This window comes from Osmia lignaria, chromosome 9, assembly GCF_051020975.1.
Source record: "Osmia lignaria lignaria isolate PbOS001 chromosome 9, iyOsmLign1, whole genome shotgun sequence".
Taxonomy (NCBI): Eukaryota; Metazoa; Arthropoda; class Insecta; order Hymenoptera; family Megachilidae; genus Osmia; species Osmia lignaria.
Window position 1 is genome coordinate 12,609,170 of NC_135040.1, and position 24,443 is coordinate 12,633,612.

The 24,443-nt window shown below is 35.9% G+C and overlaps 1 protein-coding gene across 6 annotated transcripts in view; it reads right to left on the bottom strand.

Moving 5' to 3' along the window:
* LOC117605079 (protein couch potato) overlaps positions 1-24,443 on the bottom strand; it is a 90,474-nt gene that overhangs the window by 18,562 nt on the left and 47,469 nt on the right. For 3 of the 6 annotated variants that reach the window (XR_013062825.1, XM_034325958.2, XM_034325940.2), the window contains 6 exons: positions 21,447-21,500; positions 18,181-18,243; positions 16,292-16,433; positions 8,688-8,821; positions 6,037-6,245; positions 714-918 (listed from right to left, as the gene is read on the bottom strand). Coding sequence is in view for 5 of the 6 variants with exons in the window: in XM_034325958.2 (XP_034181849.1) it covers positions 714-918; positions 6,037-6,245; positions 8,688-8,821; positions 16,292-16,433; positions 18,181-18,243; positions 21,447-21,500 (807 nt within the window). In the remaining variant the exon portion in view is untranslated. The remainder of the gene's footprint in view (positions 1-713; positions 919-6,036; positions 6,246-8,687; positions 8,822-16,291; positions 16,434-18,180; positions 18,244-21,446; positions 21,501-24,443) is intronic. The other 3 variants (XM_034325950.2, XM_076690385.1, XM_034325966.2) reach the window with 3 other exon arrangements.

Consider the following 24,443-nt stretch of genomic DNA (forward strand, 5'->3'; position numbering starts at 1 on the left):
GGCAGATAATTGACAATTGGCACCGCTGATACCGGTGGATTCCCAGCTTCCGTGTAACCTGGTGTGATTACCATCGATCGCGATCCAAGATCGATCGTTCGATCGATCGGCACACGAGCGAATATCTGCGGTTTCGATACGTCAAGCAGTGTCTTTGCCAGCCGAGGACGAAAATGTGCTACGCGATCGATTGAAATCGGACAGCCAGGTAATCGAGTCCTGCTGAGACCACTGAACCGTAGGGAGCCAGGAAAAATGCCCTCAGAGGGTCGTAAATAATAGAATCTTCGAAAATATGATTGTTTTGTTAAAATAGATACTATTATTCTGTGATAGAGAATCAGGCTGATTTTGGAACTGTAAATAAATGAAACTAATGTAGTAAATTAATTTCACAGGTACTTCAGCTCCCTACGATAGTTCTGCGGTGTCTGACGACGAAAACGCAGTCCCATCCCTCGAAATCGATACGTATCTCCATAGATCGATTATAAGAAAGATTCAAAAAAATCTAAATTCCATCGATGATATAGAAATAGAATTTCTATTGTTTTCCTTCGAGTCATCGAAGTGAAATAACGAACGAAAGTGAATGGAAATTGAATGGAGACGATGGCGGGAAGGAAAGGGGTGTGAAAAAGGGGGGTGTTGCGTTTTCGTCGACGAATAATCACGGATTGATAGCAGCTAGCGTAGCATAAAATGAAACCTACTTCGATCCAGAGATTTGTAAAGCCCACCTCGGCCATTTTTGACTTTGCATATTCGATTCGTATTGCTCCCCGGTCGGAGGAGAGGAGAAAGGATCCTTGGAGAGTGGCCATCGCCTGGGCCGCGTAGCGAACGTCTTGGTATTCGACAAAGGCCACTGGCGACCCTCCCTTCGTGTGCATACGAAGCCGGGAGAAACCAGGAAAACTGTGCATAAATAAGAGAAGCGTACAATACGTGCTCTAGTTAGTTACGACAGATGGTACTCTAGTCAAAGAGAAAGGGCTCTGTGTGTGTCTGTGTAGGTGTCGGTGTTATCGCTTGCCGATGGTGAACGCTGAATCGAACAGGAACGAGACGAAACACTTCGTGATGATACTATAAAGACATTTATAGAAAATGAAATTTTTTTTCCAAATCGTATAAATTTTTCAGTTATTTCCTTTTGAAATCTTCGGTGTACTGAAAAATTTCTATAGCTACGAAAATCGATTACCAAAGAATTTATTATCCAACTCGAAGTATCAATTGGATCGTTACAACGCCGTTAACCCTTTGAGGGGCAGTGGGACGTATTTGTACCACAATTTTGTTTTTAGTTTTTTCTTTAATTCGAAATTAAGTTAGATTCTTGGGGTTCCAAATTAAGTAATTTTCATGGAAATCTGTATAAATGTGTTTACTTATAATTAGTTGTAAACAATTAAAACACAAAAAACTCGTTTTTCTTCAGAATAAATTCGGTTATTCTTGAACGAAAAGTCCTAGAGCTCTGAAAATTTTTGTGCATGTATTCTATACTTAGTACTGTAACAGAATTTCTCGCACGCCAGTTTTCTCGAAAAATTTTTGGAATTTTGCTATTCTGACATTAGAATCGTAATCAGCGACCCCGAAAACCCCTTAAATAACCCCTTTGATTTCAATAATTTGTTCGGAAGAAAAATGTGCCCCTCAAATGGTTAAAGGAAATATCCATATCAATTATGATTTATGACGACTCTACCACTAACTACGTGCCGATCAGAGTAGAATCATTCGTACTTTCACTTCTTTTCTTTTTTCCTTCCCGGTTTCTCCGGTTTAATGGGAAGAAACTCGTGTATTATCCCATAATTTACCCTTCTTTCGTTCAACATGTCCGTGTTACTCGTCGGCTGTTCCTTTTTAGGCGGCACCTTGTGCGAGCCAGCGTGTGTCAGGGTGTTAATAATGCCACTATGGGTCTATTTACATGTACCACTGACGTATACGTTTTAATTTTATTAAATAAAACAGAAATATAGTTGCTATTTTCATTATGAAAATGAAGACTTTTGTATATTGGAAAATTACCATTTACCATTTTCCAAATTTTCCTCAAAATATTTCAGTAATTCATTCGGTCACGACATCGATACGTCACTGATAAGATGTAGATAGATGATAAAAGTTCTCCATATCGATACTGATGATTACGGGCACTAGCACAGGTGCGTCTTACGACTACGATCTACAAATTGGTGGCAAATGATCAGCGGATGTCGGTGATTACTTTTGGAGGCGGTGCTGTTAGTACGAAGCTCCCGATATCTCGATATATGACAAGGTTTCCTGGAATCATTTATTCGGATCGACCGCGTTCTTAACGCGAATTCCACGTGAATGGAGACGCGCTCGGATTGTGAATGTTAAGGACACGTTAGAACGTACAAAGAGACAGAGGAAATGTGGCTGATTCGGCGTCGACCTATATTGTTCTCTTAAATTTCTAGCTGCGTAATTGTTTCCAGAGTAGCTTGCTACTCGCTAGGAAATTCGTCGTTTCCAGTTCATTGCACTGTGACACAGATACGCTCGAAAACAGTGGACAACGTTCAATCGGTTCGATAACAATTCGTCGTGATAAATGTTTTTTTAATTTCATCATTTATCACCCGAATGCAAAGTTAACCCGTCGACGGATAAAAATATCGTGAAAAAAAAACAAAAACAAAAAAACCACTTTTCTACCATTCAGAGAAAAAGCGAAGTTATCAATATTGGAAAAGTTCCAGAGGTACGCATGGTTGGGAAAACGAATTAATTGTAGGACGGGTCGATGGAAATATAGTTGAGGAAGGGTTAACGGGTCAAATCACAGCAATAGGACCGCGAACGAGGTCTTTGTATGCTATTCAATTCGCGAACCTGCATCTCGCATTGCAATGAATGAACTGGATATGACGTCAGTGGTCTGTATATGACGCAACCCGCTGCTATCGATTCCTTTTTTCGCACAGGTGTCGAAATAGCTTGCGAGAATGAACCGGCGAAATTATACGATCACCTTAAAATACCCCAACGATATCATATTCATGATTTTAGAATAATTAGCTCTTAAACGGTGTTTTATTCATAGGACATCGTAGATCAAACGGGAGATACTAAAATCATAATATCATGACGGAAAAGTATCTCAGAATAGCACTGGTGGCGCATTAATTTAATGTTTATGCTTTAAATCTTCTGCTAATATTCTTACTATGGAAGAATTAAATTAGTAAGGGAACGAGGGATTCGTTTAATTTAATTTTTAAATATTGCCATTTAATATTAGGTACTATATACTTTTTTTCTTATTTTATTTTTCAATTATTTAATTGAAGTAAATATCCATGGCAGTCAACGTGTATCTTCAGGATAATTTGATTTTTGTTGAAATATCAAGGCAGGAATAAAATATTTCTCTAGATGCGGATGTTCACGATTCGAAGATCGTTAGGGAAGGTTGAAGAAGGTGAAATCGGCCAGGTATGCGAGTGTCACGCTAATTTGGATAGCGAGAGCGGCTAGAGTCCTTCTTTTCCCTTCGTGCAATTATACCGCGGAACCTCATTACATGGCCAAGTTCTGCGTATGAATTCCCGAGTAGCTGCCCGAGTTAATTACACACGTTTACACGTACGAGACTATATACAATTTTCGGCGCTTCTCTCGTTTCCTGTTCGAAGGAAATTCTGTATTTCCGGTCGCAGTTCTGCCTGACCGAAACTACACATCCTATCCGGCCAATCGACTCGTACTTTAATCGAAAATTATTCCCAAATTTTATTATCCTATTATTTCTGAATTAAAGTAAATTAATATTTTATTATTTCTAAATTAATCTAAATTAATATTTTATTATTTCTAAATGAATCCAAATTAATATTTTATTATTTCTAAATGAATCTAAATTAATATTTTACTATTTCTAAATTAATCTAAATTAATATTTTATTATTTCTGAATTAATCTAAATTAATATTTTATTATTTCAAACCTCAAGTTCGAAAGGAAACGTTTTATCTTTCAAGGATCAAGCAGATTAAGCCTCCGTGCATTTACAGATTTGTCGGAAGTAATCAACAATCATTTCGATTAAAGACCGCTTGTAAAAGGTAATTGAAAGAATGTTCCAGCGTTTCGAAGCTCTAACAAATCACTGTTTAAACACGAGCGTAGATCTACCCAGAGTCGTGGGAAGGTTCTGCATGGCGGAGCATTGAAAATAATTTATTATCCGAATACATATTTCAATGCGACTATTTGCTCCGTTGCATTTTACCCGGGAAATACCAATCAAAAAGCAAAACGCATTTTCTGATCCGTTTTAATTATCCATTAACCACTTTCGACCTTTCCTCTTGAATGAAACGATATGAAAATTCAAACAATGATTATTGAAATTTTCGGCAATTCTAGTGAAAATTAATTATTTCTATGGCCGGTTTATTTGTATAATAAAATACGCAAGAGTCGCTGATTTTATTTATTGCATCAAATTCACGAATAACTCGCATGGATATATCATCCGTCTCTTTCTTTCCTGGTACCTTTTCGTTCCACACCTTTGTGTGTTTCATAATTGGCCATTTCGTATGTAATAACATCGTACGATAGATCGCACGATAACACGAGAATAGGTGTTGCACGTGTATATAGTTTCTATTTTGAAGAGAACGACTTTGAGAAGCAATAGAGCGTGTTTAACTGATTTGACTCGGTCTAATAAATCTTGCTGCACGCTTTCATCGAGATCTCGATGTAAGGAAAGCTTAGTGAATCGTGTCGGATCGAAGACGCGTGAATTCTTATCGATATTGTCCGAGTCGTTTGATTACTTCATGGATGGTTCGATGTATCAATCGAGGAAGATTAGTTCCAGACATTATTAGATGGTAAACTAAAATTTACACGTTGACTACCACAGCGTTATAGAAAGTGGCATTTTTATTTTTTTTTATTTTATTCCTTTCCTCCAACAGCAAAGTGTACCGGAATGTCTTCTATCGTTAAGAATTATTTAAATATCAAATCGTAATTAGTATATAAATGGTACCCTGTATATCAAACTTGGTCAATGGAACGTGGAAGAAGGTAAGCTCGGTTCGAATTACGGTGAATTCCGTTTTATACGGTGCTAAGTATTCGTAAAATGAATAATTTACGAGCGTACTAACGACGATAACAGTCATACACGTCAATTAACCGCACACGCGCACGATGTTTGTAAAGTGAATTTTAGCCGGCTCGTCTCTGATTTCATTTCCGACCAAGGAACTTGTTCGGGAAGTCATTATTTTGTCCTACCGGGCCAGATGTTGCGGACACTTTCCAACCGTTAGTTACGTGTCTTCCTTTCCCATTCATTATCACGATAAGTTGCTGTATCAAACTCGAACGACCATTCGTATAAACACGAACTTTGCTGTTACAGGGAAACGTGAATTAATCGCGACAGAAGCTTAGGGATCGTTTAACGCGAACGATAAGAGAATTAATACACGATTTCCTATCCGAATCTTTTCCGGGGGTGGTTTTAATAGAGGGAGTTCCCCTGGTACCAGGCGGCATTGCACCTAGTATCGGACATTAGCTATATCTAAAAGAACTGAAATGAGACAAAATTGTTTTATCCTCTCCTTTGTTTTAACGATTGAAACAATAAATTCTTTAAAACTTTTAAAATTTTAATTTTAATATTTTTTAATTATATAATAAATTCAAATCATTATTTTTAAATCAATATTTTAATCTAAAATTTATTCAATTTAAGAATGTTAGGTATCGTCCGGTACTAGGGGATCTCCTCCTATGATAAATTTCAATAGGGCACTGGTATCATTTTTTCTTTCTTAAATCTCATTATTTCTCATTCTCGTCTCCTAAAAAATATCAACAGCACCCACGTATACGTAGAATAACTGACCAGAAACTGGAAAGCACTGTCCATTGCAGAAATGCATAGGATGCATCGTAATGGTAGAGAATTTCTGTAATATTCTGCAAACGATAAATCAATATTTCAAATTGCTTTCTAACCTGCTGAAGATGTCCTTGAGCTCGTGTTCAGACACGAACTGACCAAGGTTCGCCACGAACAGGGTGGAACAGGGTGCGTTGCTCACTGCTATGTTCGGCTGAGACGAGGGTGAACCCACCGGCGATGCCAATGCCGGGGAGGGTAGGAAATGGGGCAGCGACGCGTGTATCGACGTCAGCGTCGTTGGATGCGGCAGAGACATGGGTGCCTAGAAAAGAAACAACATTTTTCATCGTTATTTGAAATTTTCAGTACAACAGAAACGCGAATAGGGATAGTTGAAAGGGAAATGTGAACGTCTATGTTGCTTCAAAAGATAGAAAATAGAAATTAATCAAACGACTGTTTATAGCATACGCTTTTAATTATTAAGTTTATTATTTTCAATTAAATTTGATTTACGATGAAATTGTGCTTGGTATTGATTTACAAAAGTATTAATTGATTTAATCGTAATAAATAGAAGCTTGATTAATTATATTTAATTAACCTTTCACTGAAACAGAGACGTTCGTGTAATGACCGACACGATAGACGAATGTATTATTAATTATTTAAGAGAATCTCAAATCTAAGAAAAAGAAAACGTCCACTTTAATGACATTAATATCGCCTAATATTCCGTTTGCATTCGCTTTAGGTAATTGTTTAAATAACACGAATGCGCACCATTGAAACCGCAGTCCATGACCGAGTTACGGAGCGTGGATTAATTAACGCAGGAACCGTGTTAAATACAACTGCAGCATAATTATCAGCAGCGTTAAAAAATATAGCGTACGATGGAAGATGAAGAAATTGCTGTTTACACAAATTCGTTAAGACAGATTTTAATGAAAATTTCCGGTTGAAACGTGTCACTGTTGCGACGTCTGATTAACTACGCGTTGTACTACTTGTTTCGGAAATCCTATATCACTGCACTTGCCGCGTTTTCATTCACCGATCTCAAAATTGGATTCTTGCTTTAATCTTAAGATGTATATATTTAAGACGGTCTTGTATCAAAAGAATTTGTTAAAAAGTCCAGTTATTTTAAATCGCAAACGGCGAACTGTTTCACGGCTCAAAAGATGTTTTCCACAGAAATTTTTCTGACCGTATTTTTTCCATTATAATCGCCAACAGAATTAGGAGAATCTCGACTGTACAGGAATCGCCATGTAAACGCTTATGAAAGCAGATTGCAAACTTCCCAACTGAATATATTCTCTATTTAACCGAGCTTTTGCCTCGTTATCCCGTCGAGTGGACGCTGCAGAATATTTTCATTTCTGTTCAGAAAATAGTGGTATTTACCAGCGGTTCAAATGGTTGTTTAAAAACAGACAAGGATGACTCGGTTTTGCAATTAAAAAATTAAATGAACGCTCCTCGGTATTCCTACGTTTGAGTAGCATTTCATTAGCATTGATAATCGATGTCGAAGATGAACAAAATTTTTGAATTATTTAAACGAGAAGAGGTAATAATTTGATTTATTCTAATGAGCAGAATAATTTTAATTTTACTTTAAATAAAATTTCAAATAAAATTGCAAAGAATAAATTTTTCCTCGAATCGAATAAGAAATGATACTTCCTTCGTGTTGTCACGTTACTGCAATAAAAAAGAATTCGATATCGTTCATACGCGTGATAGGTACCCTCCCGAACCTGGCACAGGACTAGGCGATATTAAAAATCAATAGTTCCTGGTTGTTTGGCCAATTCGTACCCGGCTGTACCACACCGTTCTTACCTTGTTCCGGAGAACGAGGTATGGTACGATGGCACGCCAGAAAATTTTGCGACACGTCGAGAAAAAGCACTTTTTTATTAGTAATTAATTCATGATCTTAATTAATTTTTGTAAGCTGTGAAAATTTTTTTAATCAAAAAGGAGTATATTTCTCTTATTCGCGGAAAAACTTTTATACTTTCGACTGTGATTTTTGGAGTTTCTCGATTTATAGCTTGTTAATCGTGATTTGATTGGAACTGGTTTAATTATTTTGGTTGTTTCATGATCATCCTAACTCACGAGGTAATTTGTTCGAATATTTTTCACTTTGATTCAATTTTAACCCTTTGCGGTTCAAACCCTGTATAATACTTTATTATACCATTTGAAAAAAAATTCCAAAAAGAAAAATAACCATTTTTCAAAAATATGAAGGGCCTTTAAGAAAATCTTAGGAAAATGAAATAAATTTTGAAATAGTGAAAAGCACGTTTATCTAAAAATTTAGTTCACGAGGTAATTTGCTCGAATATTTTTTAATTTGATTCAACCCTATATAATACTCTATTATACCTTTTCAAAAGAAATTTCAAAAAGAAAGATAACTATTTTAAAAAAATATGAAAAGCCTTGAAGAAAATCTGAAGATAACGAAGAAGAACCTCTTAATTTTTCAAATAAATTTTGAAACAGTGAAAAACACGTTTGTCTAAAGATTTATGTGTCGCATTCGAACATATCAGCCTGTCTTGGAAGCAGGTCGAGCCGTGAACTCGTTGGTCTCGCAATGTCTACGTGCGTGTCTACCTGCTAGATGTATCGTATGCTAGGTAATCGAGTATAACGATCATGTATCACTAACGTGCATCGGGGCGCTCGTCGGCGGCTCCAGAGCTTTGTCTGCAGATAGTCAAAGATAGGAACGTACGGGGACCTGAGGATGTAACGCCGGATGCACCAGCGTCGCGTGTTGCAGGGTGCCGGGTAATTCGCCAGCGGTCGAGTACGCCAATGGATGGTGCCACAATTCAGGACCACCAGGGAAGAATGGGCTCCCTAAGTCTGCAATAGAATAGACAGTTAATGGTGAACACTAATATAGCCACACGAGAGTCTTCAGGCTATTACCGATCGATTTCCTTACACTTGACACCGTTTCAAGTAGCAAAACTCTGTTCAGAAGAATAAATTTTTCATCATTTTTTTAATGAAATTTCCTTTCAAATCCGAATTTACATCGGAAAGTTTCAAACGGTGTTAAGTATAATGATATTAAGTATGATTTATAGTTATGATTGTACCAATGAAACGATTAACCACGATCAAATCTGATCTTCTTATTGAAATGACAATTTTGTTACATTTCACAGATTCTGCAATGCAGGAACTTACATACTTCTATTTTATTCCAACGAATTAATCTTGGAATTAAATAACATCGATCAGAGTCAATTAAAATGAAATTATGAATGATTATTGATTGATGTTGAATAGGTTTCTTTGTGCCGCAGGTCGACTGCTTTACATCCGATGGAATGGATGATTTATTTGGCATATCGTGACTAGAGCGGTTTTCTCTCCCTATCGATCTGTTTTTCTGCTTTTGATAAAGACTGATTCTATTTGATTGATGGCGAAACGTGTATTTGCGTGTTTCAGATCTACTAGAATTCAGTTCAAAGTATCTTCTTAACCATCTCTTGAAACAGTTAAGTAAATACGTATGTAAAATGTTAATCGATAGAGAAATAAAGACGTAACGTCCTATCATTACTAAAAGAGACATTTTTATCTATCTAAAACGTTAATGTTTATCCGCACGATTCTAAGAAAAATAGAAAACCTATGGAATGCAAGATGATTGCATCTAAACAAGATATTCTTGCCAACATGCATACCCATTCGACACAATCACGTTACTAAGAATAGGTAATAATCATTCATAATTCTATTTTAATTAAGAAAAACACGCTTTGAAGAAATATCTCGAGCCATTGTATCGGGTCCTTCTATCATTACACACATTTCATCGTAAGTTTCTACATCAAGATTATTTACAACGAAACTACATAATAGCAAGATGTGGCCATCGAACACGTAATCATTGACTTCTTAGAAGTTGGAAAACACTTATGATTAACCACACTGAATGCCACTCCTCGAGGTTTGTCCGATCTCCTCTAATACCGGCATTACATATTTCCTACTGAACGTTCGAGGACGCCTTTAATCTTGCTCGAGCGATTTTTTGGTAACAACGCGTTGTTAAAATTTGTTCGTGGAATGCGATGCAATAATTAGGATAAAAGTTGGCATTAATTTTTAAATTCTAACATTTAAAAAATAATCTTTTTCAAGATCAAATTTTTACCTATAATTTCTATAAATCCTTTAAAAAAGAGGTGCGAAAGGAAAATTCTCCAACGCCGCACTGATTTGTACCGCGAGTTCATCGTTTGTCGTTTGCAACCATTCGTTACCTTTGAGCCTTTTTTTCCGCTGGCGAACCGGAAGTGCTTGACGCTTGCACACGTATCACATTCACCAGCCGGTGCTACGAGAAGCGTCGTCGTCTGCCCTCCCAGTAAAATCAATGCAAATCGGCTTCCACGAAACCGTTTGTTTCTCGTGACCGACGATACGTCACGAACCGGCAATTATTCCAGAAAGATTGACCAAAGTGGCCATGGTTGCGCAACAAGACGATCCTTTCATAGAACGATGCAACGGAATCAGGTGAGGCGAGATCTGACTCGACCTGGTTCCATCGAGCTTTATAATTGATGATCGCAAATGAGCCAGGTACGGTTAATTGAGAAAAGAACAAAAAAGTAAATCTGAGCGTAACTTTTTCAGCTAGAGAAATGATTGATATTACAATTTTCTGAAACACGATTTTACTCGGCTGATTTATGGGCATTGATGTTACAATATTTTCGCGATGCATGCATTTTAAATTCACGATAATTTAAATAATTTCTAATAAAAATAAACGTATCGTGTAAAATTCTCTGATTATTAACACTTTGGTAGCTGCACTACGGTCGTTGCACCTTGGTGGATGCACTTCGATGGCTGCAGTTGTTATATAAAATTCCATTCGTATTTAATTTTCATCGTGATTTTAGTATAAAAAATTCAAATAGAAAAATCAGGAATTCATGATATAACATCTATTAAAGTGTTAAGATTCATTAACCCTGACGCATCAATCTGAACGATTCGTATAATCTTCTAATTAAGTGTCGTTAGGGAAGTCAGACCAGTTAATGAGCTTTGGTTATGAATTTTTAAGTCTTTCCGTTTCGCCACGTTTCAAGAAAGATAAGGTATCTTAGATGACCATAGTCGTGTAAAAACCTCGCCTTTTGTAGCATGTTACATCGAGATCGGTAGAGGTAGATCCGAGTCAGTTCGAGTTGGCTGCATCGAGCTTGGTAATTAGCGATTTTCCTGCCAGCTGGGAATATCTAATTTACCGTGGAAATTCTTTTTTTTTTTCTTCCACGTACCGTGTTAATACGTGTTCTCGAAACGACTACGTGAAAGTTTAAAGCGTTTCGAGAACACGGTTCGGATACTTCGAACTTTGACTCCGGTTCTTTGAAACTTTTTCATCCACTTTCATTTAACACATCTCGTTCTTAGTCTGATTCATTGTAAAATGTATAATTCTTAATTGTATTCGTACAGTTCCATATAAAACGTAAATAAATAATTAATTTTTTGCAATCGACTCAAAGGTTATTCATTCGAATGCACTTGAAATCAACGATATTTGCAATAAAAAGAGGATTGAATTTTATGAATCATCTAACAATAAGAAACTATTTCCTTTGTAATTAATTTCTAACATTCGAACAGTGTTAATTAGTCTTTGATTGGTAATCAACTTCTGAAACGTTTTTAATTAGTCAAAAAACTGTTAGAAAAAACAAATTAATAATTAAAATGCATATATTATGCAAATAGAAACCTGTCTCAAAGTTCGATGAATGTATAATAAAAATATTTTGTAGCTTTCCTTTCAGATTAAAGTAATCACAATATTGACAAATAAAAGATAGATATGCTTTCTACTGCACATGAATAAATAGAAATAAACTTCCTGAAAAATTGAAAAACAAAAAAAATCAATATTTCTTTTTCGCCTGCAAAAATAACAGTTGGCAAATAATAACAATTCAAAAGTGGGTTACACTCTAAACTCGTATGTTGCTTTTTTATGCAGCTTGAGAAGTTAATTTTTCCTGCAACTTTTCAAAGATATTACTTTTTATCATAACATCATTGAATGAAGTTATAATTCTTACAGTTATCTTTAATGAGCTGTGTAATTGCTACACAAAAATAATTTTTTCAACTTCTTTTCAACTGTTGCGAGGGGAAAAAAACAGCAACTTGAAACAGCAAATAATTTAGTGATACGTTGCACGTACAGATTGTATGCACTTTTTACCATCATACGGGTTTTTGTACGTGGCAGGACCTTGCACTTTATTGATCTTAGGCTGACCTGCGATTCCCACAGTGAATTGCAACTTCCACAGTGCACGAGCTTCTTCCATACTCTTTTTCTTACATGTTTCATCAATTTTCACCAAATTCATTCATCAATGTTTTCTATCTTTAAAAGGCAAAATTAACAATTTATTTCAGAACATTTAGCATCGCGGTACTCGACGTGTTAATGGAATTAATATTAATATTTAACTATTTAATATTAATAGCATAATACCAAATTCGCGGTATCGGCTACTGGCGACAGGAAATGCGTTAACATAATTCCGAATGTTCAATGATAACAGAACAGAACGAACGATAAAACTTCGAACGGATCGAAATTTACAGGATAAAAATCTATTTCCCACGGTTGTTTTTTCATCGCGATCCGACGAACCAACCAGCGACGTTAAATAAAATGTTTATTTTAACGTGAAGCGTATCGAGCGGATCTGGAGTGGAAGAAGCGTGGACGCGAGTACAGGTGAATAGCGGTTACGGGACACCTTTGTTTCATCAAAACCAGTGAATCTAATATCCACGCGGTTACAAAGGACAAACGTATGAAACGCGAACGAGCGCTGTTTGAAAAACATTAACACCGTGAAACTCGAATTTCTCCACACTTTTGCCTTTGTATTTGCATTACTATCACTCTATCTACAAAATCAAGTCCTATGCTTTGCACATCCAACATTATTTCAAGAACCGATTGTCCAATTTCTAAGAGGATTTTTTTTTTTGTATTTTGAGTGATAAATTATCGCGATTGAAAATCACTTTCATCATCAAAATGTAAATGTAAATGTTTCGATGTTTAGTACACGTCATTCATTTAGAATTTATTATAGTGAACTGATTGTAAATGCAAATGTAAGTAACAGCGAGTATGCACGAGCCTGGAGATTATAATGAAAGGCTTTGCTTCAATTCATAGCGTAGGATGAAGAATATTTTTGTACGCGTGAAGTTTCGAAAAGTATCGAAAGGAAATGCCTCGTATTCGTGTAATCGATTTCAATTATTATGATTATCCTGCCCTGTTTGGTCGTCGCGCAGAAACTGCACTACGTTGCATTACTTACGCGTCGAGGAATGCACGTATGCAAGAAAATTGCACGGATCGCTGAGTTTTCGCACGGTACAAGGTAAACTGTTTCCACCTCGACGCTTGTCCACGGTGTATCCTTCGACACACACAGACGTGGATTCTTATAAATTTTGCGCAGCACTTTTAACACTTTAATAGCAACGTTGAATTCGACGAAAATTTTTTAAAAATTCTAATTTAATTCATTTTTATTATATAAATGATAATGATTTATAAAAATTTCTTAATAATATGAGAAAAGTACTTAAAAGTACAAGAGCTCCTAACTTTTTATCTAGAGAATTTTCAGAAATCTTTAAAGTAGATGAAATAAGGCAATTTCATTCTTTTAGTCGCTGTTTCTGTGGTATTAGAACGTATTAGCCTGAGGTAGTTCGAGGTGCCTTCTTTTACCGGGTTAAACTTCGTATCTTAGCCGATTAATATCTCAGTTTCGCTAGAAATATTGTCTGACTTAATTTTCATCCTTCCTAAGCTTTACATATTCCCCGGTGGGTACGTAAGGTTTGAAATTATATCTCAGCTTTGTTCTATTTTTTATTCTATAAATAATACTTCGTCTTTTATTTCTATTGAAATCTCCATCTGATACGCAAGAACTTAATAACTTGAATTGACATTGCAAATTTCTACAAATAGTAACATTGCATCGAGGTATCAGATTACTTATTTTAATTAACAACCGCGCCAAATGTAATTTCTATTGAACGTAGAGATCAGATTTCTCGGATGTCGGTCAATATCAGTATTTTCTGACGCTGAGCTGAACTAATTTATTCCATTTTCATTTATATTTCAAGACACGAACGTCGTTTCGTAACATCGATCGTTAAAGATTAATCAATCCGTTTCTCGTTAAAAATATCTTCCTCCTTTCGACAGATATACATATGTGATCCTTTTAAATAATTACGAATCACATTAAACTCCTTTTGTATGCACTTGGATTTTTTTTACAAGTAACGTAACTTCCTTTAGAAATTCGATTGAAAAACTTCTACCTGAATAGATTATGAGACTCGTCACTCTACCTGTAATCTTTTCTTTTACGTCACCTGCTTTTGTAAAATTCATTTATGTACACTAATGGGCCTTGGCCCGTCTATTCAAATAAAATATTATTAAAATAAAATATTAGGTGTATAAATTAATTCGGTGCCTTTAGTATTACGCCTTCTTAATTAATGTATTTAATTTGAATATTTTCCTGCGGTTTTGAATATTTGAAAAGTGACAAGACAACATAATAATAATAACGATTATTTCAATAATTTCAATAATTGGTATTACTATGCCTTTTTAAGTCATTAATTAAAATAAAGAAAAGGCACCGAATTAATTTGTACACCTAATATTATTATTAATATCATCTAACAGAATAAATCCTCAACAATAAGTCCTGGTCTTCAGTTTACAACGAATAGTTTTTTCAGCATCTCCCTTGTTGCTTTTCAATACGATATTTCATAAAAGTAAAAACAATTCCAGCGTTATTTTTCCACCGTGCTAAAGAATCGAATCCTTTCAAAGTTTCCCAAACGTACGTTACAGCAATTGACGTTTTAATTACAGGCTGTCAATACTTTTCTGAAAGGACAGGGACTTTTGTCAATCACCTTTGCTGTTCCCTCTGAACTTTGATACCAGCCAAAAACCATATTTTCTGTGCAAAAAAATCCGATCCAGATCTATCGACGTAACACGGCTGCCACTTTTCACGCGAAAATCTCGCTATTTTTATCGAAGGACTTTCAATAATTCAACACATTCCGTCGAGATATTTCGACGACTGCGTCCAAGTTTACCTGATTTTCTTTTTCCAATCGTTTTTCACGTTTGAACTTTATGTAACGATCGAGCGGGTATGTTTTATTCATACGATTTAAGAAGTAGCTGGTACTTTGACATTTCTTTAGTAATTATGCAAAAGGAGTCAGAAATGAAACAGGTTACGTTTCTTGTAATTTGAAGTGGAGTAGAGTATAATAATTAAACTTTATAAGAAATTGATATTTATAAATATTTTCATATGCAATCATTTGATTATTAATTGCAAACTTAAAAATTAATTCCAAGTTTTCATTTGAAGAACCCTCATCATCGTACTGAACGTATATTTATCGTAGTCATAAAATAAACATTCAATTTCCCTTTTCCAGTCAGATTGATCGCATTCCACTAAATTTTATTCAAATATTCCATTTCATCTCCAAAGGACGAACGAAAATGAACCGAACCGAAATGGTTCTTGCTAATTTCTATTTTAACGATCTAATGATTAAAACGACTCTCTTAACAATACAGATGCAGACGAACATAACTTTTCATAATCTGTTTTCAAAGAATTCGATTTATCGCTGAATTATATTCGACTGCATCGTGGATGTTCGTTGTATGAATGATCGATAGAGTTGTCGTTGTTTCGGAAGGTATCCCAACAGAACGCGAGGGAGATGCATGCCCACACGAATTAAACCGATCGAACAGTGATAGAAGTACAATAATTGATTTGGTGAAGCTTCGACGGTGAAATATTTCATTACCGTTGTTTTATAAAGTTCAATCGATATTAATGGTTTGTAGAAATGTTCCTGAATTTTGAATGAAAAATTATACTGCGAGGAAAATTGATACCCAATTTGCAGTCCACGTTTTGATAAATAATAATCACAATTTGTACTTCGATCCACCGTTTCTCTCGGTAATCAAACTAGTTCGGAAAGGGTTAACTCTAGGACACCGTGTGGGGTGCAGGGGAGGGACGATAAAAAAAAATTGAAAAAAAAAAAAAAAATTTGAGAGATTCAAGAAAGATAGAAAGAGATACAACAGGAAGGAGAATACTTGTAGTCAGTGCAGTGGGTGAGAATAGTAGTGAGATGTATTCAGCGAGTGAACGAGTGGCAGTGCATACTTACGTCCAGTTAGAGGGTGCATCAGAGCAGGGTGCGAGGTGGCTGCTGCAGCGGCTGGTTGCTTGGGTTTGCTAACCTTTGTGTTACTTTTTGCAAATTCCAAACGTATGGTTTGTGGCATATCAGGATCGAATCTAACCCCCTGCTGCAAATAGATTCCCTAAATTAGTAAACCGGGAGCACACGTGGATGCTGGATTTTGGTATTAGGAGAAACAGAAAATAGATAACAGAAAGAATAGATAATTTTCATCTAAGCGTATCGAGTTTTAAACGAACCTTAATGTAAACGTCGCCAGCTATTAATTACTCTTTAAAAAAAGAAAAGAATTGACGAAAAAAATTTAGCAGAACGGAAAACAGAAATGATTATACATTTTTAATTACATTCGTATTAAAAATACTAATTTTATTAAAGCTGAAACTTCAAATTGATTTTGCAATACTTTTATATGTTATCAAATCATAATAGAACTGCTGGATCCAAACTCTATAATACGTCTTTTTACAAAAGTACTCAAAGTGTTAATTAAAGGTCTGATTAGTAATCTTGTTAATTTCATGAATTTTTTACCCGAATGTATCTACATGATATATACATAAATATTGACAAAGAGGAATTTGATTTTGAAAATAAGGAATCAACAGCTGGCGACGAAAGTTTCGTCAAAACGAGCCATAGTAATGGCGCAATAATGACGACAAAGGATGAAGGGGGATGCTGGTGACTGAATTACAGGAAAATTAGCGCAAGGTCAGGTGTGTGTATATATGTGTCTGTGTAAGTGTATATATATATCCGTGTACCAGATGGTAGGTAGGCTATCGGTATAAGTGGGTCGTTCGTTAGTCTGTTTCAGGGTGTTCTCAGCGAACGTGTCCATCCGACAAGAGGATGTTTCGAGTCTCTCTCGTATATAACCGGTTACACATGGTTATTAAAGACATTGCGATTTGCGTGAGGTCAGTTGCAGTGGTGTGATAAAAAAATATCCTACGTCATGTAAATATGTATATAAATAGTACGTATGTATACGTACGTACACTGGGTTAGATTCTGATAAACGTGTTATACTCTGATGAATCGTTTCTCGATTATCCATATTTGAAACTGGTTAGAGAATTGCCTAGTTACAAGTACAGGATGTCTCAAAAAGAATGAAAATTTTGATTAATTTTTCATTTCTTTTTACTTTTTTTTTTGAAACATTCTGTATACATTTTGCAAAATTCTGTGTCTCTACGAGGGGGTGTAAAATAGAGAAGATAGAAAGAGGGGGATTTGCAGGGGTGACACGCTTATCAGGAGGCAAAACAACACCATATATCGATAGATAATTTCACACAGTGCAACCAGCGTTATTACAATACGGTCTTGGTACGTATACAGAGAAGGTATTACTACGTTTTGTCCCAAGTAAAAAACAGGAAGAAGCTAATCGTAGAAATAGAGATAGGAAGAGATAAACAGAAAAAAAGGAGAGGAGAATATGTGTACTCGTGTATAGTAATTGATAGGTAAAGAGCTACGTAGCATTAACCCGTGCCAGCTGGAATCTAAGGCAGGGTGAACTTTCAAATGTATATATGTATATTTATTTATAATAAAAAAAAATAGAAATAATTGAGAGAGAGAGGAAAGAAAACGGCGGGCCCTGTCTGTACGTATGTCTATGTACATAAGGTGTCTTTACTAATTCGTTCATTATTATTTCTTGAATTATTGAACATAGAAGAAGATACAAAACGAAAGGAAAAATATCATTTTGTTTAAGAAAATAATCAGATCGTCACAAATCAGCATGGACACCCTATATATAAATAAAATGTTTAATTATAAGGGAGCTCGGCTCATTTTTTCTCTCTCTATACCTACGAGAAACGGGCTATTACCTGTAGGTCCTGTTTCGCCGCCTCTGCACCTGCTCTTGTGTGAAAAGTCACGAACCCCACCGGCTGTAATCAAATAAAAAGAATCGTAAGTCGCATTGTCTTCGATGATTTGCGTTTTTCTTCTTAAATTCCGATTTTTTATACGCAATAAGTAAGGGAATCGAGAATAACCTTTCGAAGGAAAGGGATAGTAATTTTTAGAATCGTAATATCTGTTGCAAATGCTATAAAATTTCCAGCCAACGTAATGTCATCAAAGAAATGAGGAAAAAGAAATATCTTACGAATCCATCATTCCTTCTTTCCACCGTAAGGATTCCTATGTTTTTATTTTTCGTATACGACATCCAATCTTAAGAGAAGAGTATATTCGAAAGGTCATCGATATTTTACGGGAAGGAATCAGCGGACAAAGCTTAAACATAAATCGAACAGGCTTTCTGCTTCGACGATGCTCTCAAGTTTACCCTCGGTTTTCTAAGACGGGATTCGAGAAGCCTGTAATTCACCGAGGAACGAATCGCTCGTTCAACGGACTTTCCACGGTGTAATTTTCCCGCAGAGTTTCCAACGAATTTCCACGCGTTTACCGCGAGAATCGATACGGGTCTTTCGAATTGGCCAACGTTTGCGGGAAACTGTGATCTGATTTTATCCGGCGAGAGAATGGAATTAAGAACAGCAGCACGAGCGGATCCAGAGTTTCAATCGAACTACGATGTTTTAACTCCTTATCCTGTATCGTCTGCCATATGTGGCGCGAACCAAAGTTGAATTTATTTTTCGTCTGACGAAGAACAAGTCAATTTTCAATTTTCAATTCTCAATTTTCAATTTTCAATTCTCAATTCTCAATTTTCAATTCTCAATTTTCAATTCTCAATTCTCAATTTTCAATTTTCAATTCTCAATTTTCAATTCTCAATTTTCAATTTTCAATTTTTGAAACTGATTTAAGTCCAAGAGAAACATGATTGAAATTTGAACAATTATAATTAGTACGATCTTATCATTTATTTCTCACGAATAACAATAAAGACTTGTCTATTTCGATAAGGCCTTTGATGTCATGGTTTATTCCGATTCCGTGACACCGTTTACATTCTAAGGATTCTTATCGAAACACAGAATTTCCGAACGTAATATCAGCATTTCGACGAACCCATTTTTATCAATACATCAATCTTAGTGGTCGCATGTAGGTTAATAGTTAATAGTCGCGTGTTGCTTGAACGACAGCCATCAATTTTCAACTACAACTTTTTTTTGCGTTTCAATTATTGCCATTTATATCGTGCAATTTTTATTGATCCAGAAACAAAGTAAAATAGTTTCACGACTGTGCTAAGAAAATGGCAACGAATTTCTTTCGTCTTGTGCAACAAAGTCTAACAAGATACACGACTCACTTATAGGATTATAAACGTGTCAAAACACAGCACTTCTATACATATAAAACAGCGAACGGAATGATTTATCTAACGCGAGCTTAGCCAGAGAAAACTGCAAGGCGATTATGCATGTACCACTTGTCGCGAAACTATTGCTCAGCAGGATTTTTGTATAATCGAAGGGTCGCGAGATTAAAATGTCGACGACTATGCATTTTTCCAGGGGGAGTTGTTCATAGAAAACAGGAACAATCAAATGAAAGTTTCATTGTTCCAGCTTCTGATCTATTTCCTCGATGAGACGCTTTATTAACGAAAAATCCATGGTTAACTTGTTTCCTAAACGTATTCGGTAAAGTTTTCGAAAAATATTTTTGACGTTGCTTTTAAAATGAATGAATCTCGTAATATAGTAAAATAAATTCCTTTCTTTTTCTTTCATTTCAAGTTTCCTTGCCTCGATTTCAATGATCCTCGAACGAGCTAAGGATGTCTTGAAAAAACAGAAAGTTGAAAAGGCAGCTAAAGAATCGCGTTCGGTTGCAGGGTCGCGGAAACTTTGAAATAAGATTTATTGTTTCAATTCGAGTTTCATTATCGCGTTTGTCATGTTACCTGCACACAGGGATCAACGAGAAATTTCATTAAAGGAACAGACCGAGGTAAAATCATTTTTCTAAATGAATTTTGTCTCTTCTGACGTTGTTTCTTTTTTTAACTAAACTCGTCAGTCGTCAAGTTTAACTACCTTATATGTATGATTAAAATTGTTTAAAATTATTAAAAATTATAAGTTAAAAGTTATAAACTTGATGACTCACAAATTTAGTTAAAAGAAGAAACAACGTCAGAAGAGACAGAGTTCATTTAGAGAAATGATTTTTCCTCGGTCTATTTCCTTAATTTAAAATTGTTTAAAATTATTAATTCTAACTGTTTTCGCGATATTCTGAACAAAATTAGGTCGATCAAATTCGTGACGCAGCAAGCCTAGTTGAAGCAAAAAAATGCATTCGTTTTTCGATCGATTGGATCCCTCTCTGGTGTTATTTTAGAATTCTCGAGTAAAGGCCTTCATTATTGCAACCACATAGAGCGAGCACCGGGACAGAAAACGTTTAATGCTCGAACGACCAGGAGATTTTCCAACATTAAAGCGACAACGTTGTGTGTCGCGTGCAGGCCACCAGTGTTTCACTGGCGGACGCATAAATTAATGTTATCTCGACCAGGTATTATACAGGGTGTTGCAGAAATAGATGACCAAACGTAAACGTACGGTGATCAAATTCTGTATTAAAGCCAAGAAATGTAAAGAAAGGAGGAAAACTTTTCCTATTTTTATAAATAAATTTTTAAAAAATGTAATAAAATCAAAGAAAAAAATATAGAAAATATATTCATTGTTTCAAATTCAGTTCAGGGAATGGAATTCGGCAGGAAAGAAAAAGAAATGCGAAAGAGGCATTCTCGAAATCAGACGAAGCACTCTCTCAATCGACAGAGGATTCGATTGAAACTTCCTGTTCCCGCAAGTTTTCTCATCTGTTTCCGCAAGAAAATCTCGACACTTTGTCGACCCGTTCGCCGATTGATGGAAAAATCTTGGGAATCGTAAAAGGGAATCGGTATATATTCGAGAAGAATCCCTCCATACACGATTTCACTCCTTTCTTTTACCTCTTCCCTTCATTCCCTCTCGATAAACGCGTATATGGAAAATAGCGTATCCGAGCTATGGCTTTCACGATTGAAAATCTAGGACAGATTTCCATCGTTCCGTTAAAACCAAGCGAAACAATTTTTATCTTTATTCGCGTAGCCGAAGATACCAGCGCGAGATACGAGCGGTAATTTGTTGAAATAATCACTCACCGACGCTGTTTTCCCATTTTTGCTTGTGACTTTCAGCAGAGACCCCTCGTAGCCCTGAAACAGAAAGAAAAATTCAACATATATTATTATGGATAAAGCTGAAATTAAAGCTACAAATAAAAAAGAAATCTCGAAAAGGATTTTGGTTTTTTCCTTCGAATAACTTTAATTTTAATCTTCGGAAAAAATATTAAGGATACTTTTTATAATATCATCTTATCTCGGGTTAATTTAGCCAAGGTTTATTGCACCGTTTTTCAGGTTCTACACAATTCTTTACCGCTAATACCGACGTTAATGAAGTTATGAATTTATAAGCAGACGGTATTCACAATCTTCCAAGTGTTAAGAGTAAACTGAAGTTATAAGGCTGAATCTGAGAAATTTGCATATCTCCTGTGCAATTAACCGTGGTGTTACTGATGAAACGTGCTACCCAGTGGCGGTGGTATTAAACAAACTTTTTTTTTAAATAAACATTTTTCACTCTTATTCGGTTACCTTTTCGAAAGCACAGCTTGAATACTAGATTGTTAAAAATTACAGTAAAAAATTGCTGTATCGGGTTCTTTTCATTTTCATTTCTTACACGATTAAACGTTATATTATCAGGTAATTCAAGATTCGTGGTTTCTTTTAACCTGTAGCAACGTGAATTAAACAAGAGAAGAACCTCGACCCTCGAAGCTATAGGACGGATTAAAAAGTTTGAAAAACTTTCCGCCTCGGCAGAGATGTGTGCAGCAGCCTCTTTAACCGCATCCAATTTGTCACGGAAGAATTCTTCTTCCTTGTGAAACTTTATTTATTTTTTTATTTTTATGGAGGATAGTCTACCATCGTTTTATTAACGAATACTTCAATCCATGCTACTCGAACCTTAATTAATTAGGATTATTAATGTCAATTTAATCCTCGAATCCAGATATTCATCGACTATCTTTCAAGATAAATAAGATATTTTTAACAAATTTGAATGCATAGATATTCCTCCGACCGAACCAAGGTTCTGGCAATCGCCACTTTTATTGCCAGCCCTCGAGTTCGGTCGCACACGATATATAGCCCTTCAAAATATAAAGGCCCGCGGAAAAGCTTTTCCCAAAACATGACAGTCCGCCCCAGATTAATTATACTTTGAAAATTACCGATTTATTTGATCGAAGCTTTTAAATTTCATTCCATTAGCAGATCACATAGAATCCACGATACGTGTAACCATCAAAGTGTTAAATATTACAACTTGCAAAAGGTATGTTAGTTAAATTGTACACGTATAGTTGATTCGATCGACCCGATCGTTCGACGATTCGCTCGGTCGCGATCAAATACTGAATTTTTCCCCATTTCCATCACTCGACGAATTTGTTTAACGGCTTTCCGAATTTAACGCCCGTCGAATTGTCAACGTGCACCCGTTCGATTCATTAAAACACGGTCACACGTGTTGGCGGTGAATTTTTTTCGCGGTTCGCAGCCATCGAAAAATTGGGAAGCGATGTTTCTCCCAACATCCGTTTTTTGCAAATTTTATACCGTTGTTACAGATTAAAAAACTGCAATGGTTCGTGTTTAGTCGCGTACCGGGAAACGCAGATAACCGAGCAATCAATCGTTTGATAAACAAATAAATAAATTTTGCTGGCCACCGATGATAACGTGCGCATAGAGCTTCTATTAACGATCATTTCTACGAACGAATTTGCTCTTGCCTGAAAATAAATTGATTAATAAATAAAATTACATCTCTAATCCGCCCGCAATCAAATCAGGCTTACACAGGGAAAATAATACGTTCGAATAAAACACGGTTGGTTTTACAAATGAAGTAATTAAAGCATCGCAATGAACAGATTTTTTCGGATCGCTCCATAAAGGATTTGCAGAGGGTTCGCGATTAATTTCGAGTAATTCAATTCGAATTAACTAAAATTGGTTTAAATATTCAAATAAAAATATTTCATTTATAATTTAAATTGAAACATGTTTGATTGAAATTCGGCTACATCTGCCTGTATTTTATTCTTCTATAATTGCATTCTATTGTTCGAATGGACATTGATAGGGCTGGAATCGATGAAAAGCACCCATTTGCCAGGTAAAATCAATACGAACCCAGGGAAATATATTAGCAATCTCAGGTTGGTTAGCTGTTTCACGGATACGTGTATGCAACGCCAGCCTAAATAGCGTAATTTACGGTTATTTATAGGGGACCTTAATATCCCCTTGGTAAAACCTTAGAGCTTGGTTTCGTTCGATCCGGCCAGATTTATCGTTCCAAGTTGAAGTGTCACCCAGAAGAGACAATATCAAGATCCGTCGTGTTCCTGATGGATGGAAGATCACACGATTGACACGTCGATGGAAAAATTACGGTGTATAAGTCAAGAGCCGATCATGCGGTGGGAAATGACTTTTAACCTTCCCCCGAACGGATATTTGAACACATGGAAATTTTTGATACGGGTCAAAATCGACTCCGTTACCGCCTCGGATGAACCGTGACGATGAACTCTTAAAAGAATACCACCGACACTGGCACCCTCGAGTTTTCGTTCAAAGGATGCTACTCCGCTATTATATATAAATATTCCGGTTGAACCTGTCGGCGGATATTGAAATATCGAAGCCAGCTAGGAAAACTGGAGCAAGAATATTTTTAAACCCTCGGCACGATGACGGAAGTATTCCTTTCACGAGCAGGCGATGGCTAGCAAAGGTCTCCAGAAACTTAATGCAGCATGCAAAATGTAAATTTCAGCGATGCAAGAAAATATCGATACTGTTATTCGTTGGAGAGTTTCGAATTCATTTCCTTCCCTATCTTTTCTCATTTCTATACAACTAGAAGTGTAATAAAATTTCCTAATCGCAACAACCTCACAGAATCACTATGCACGAGAGATAAATACATATACTCGTTATGCGTGTATGGTGTAGCGAACATAAAGCTCATTAAACTATCAAACTGTTAATTGTACGTACACGATGGTA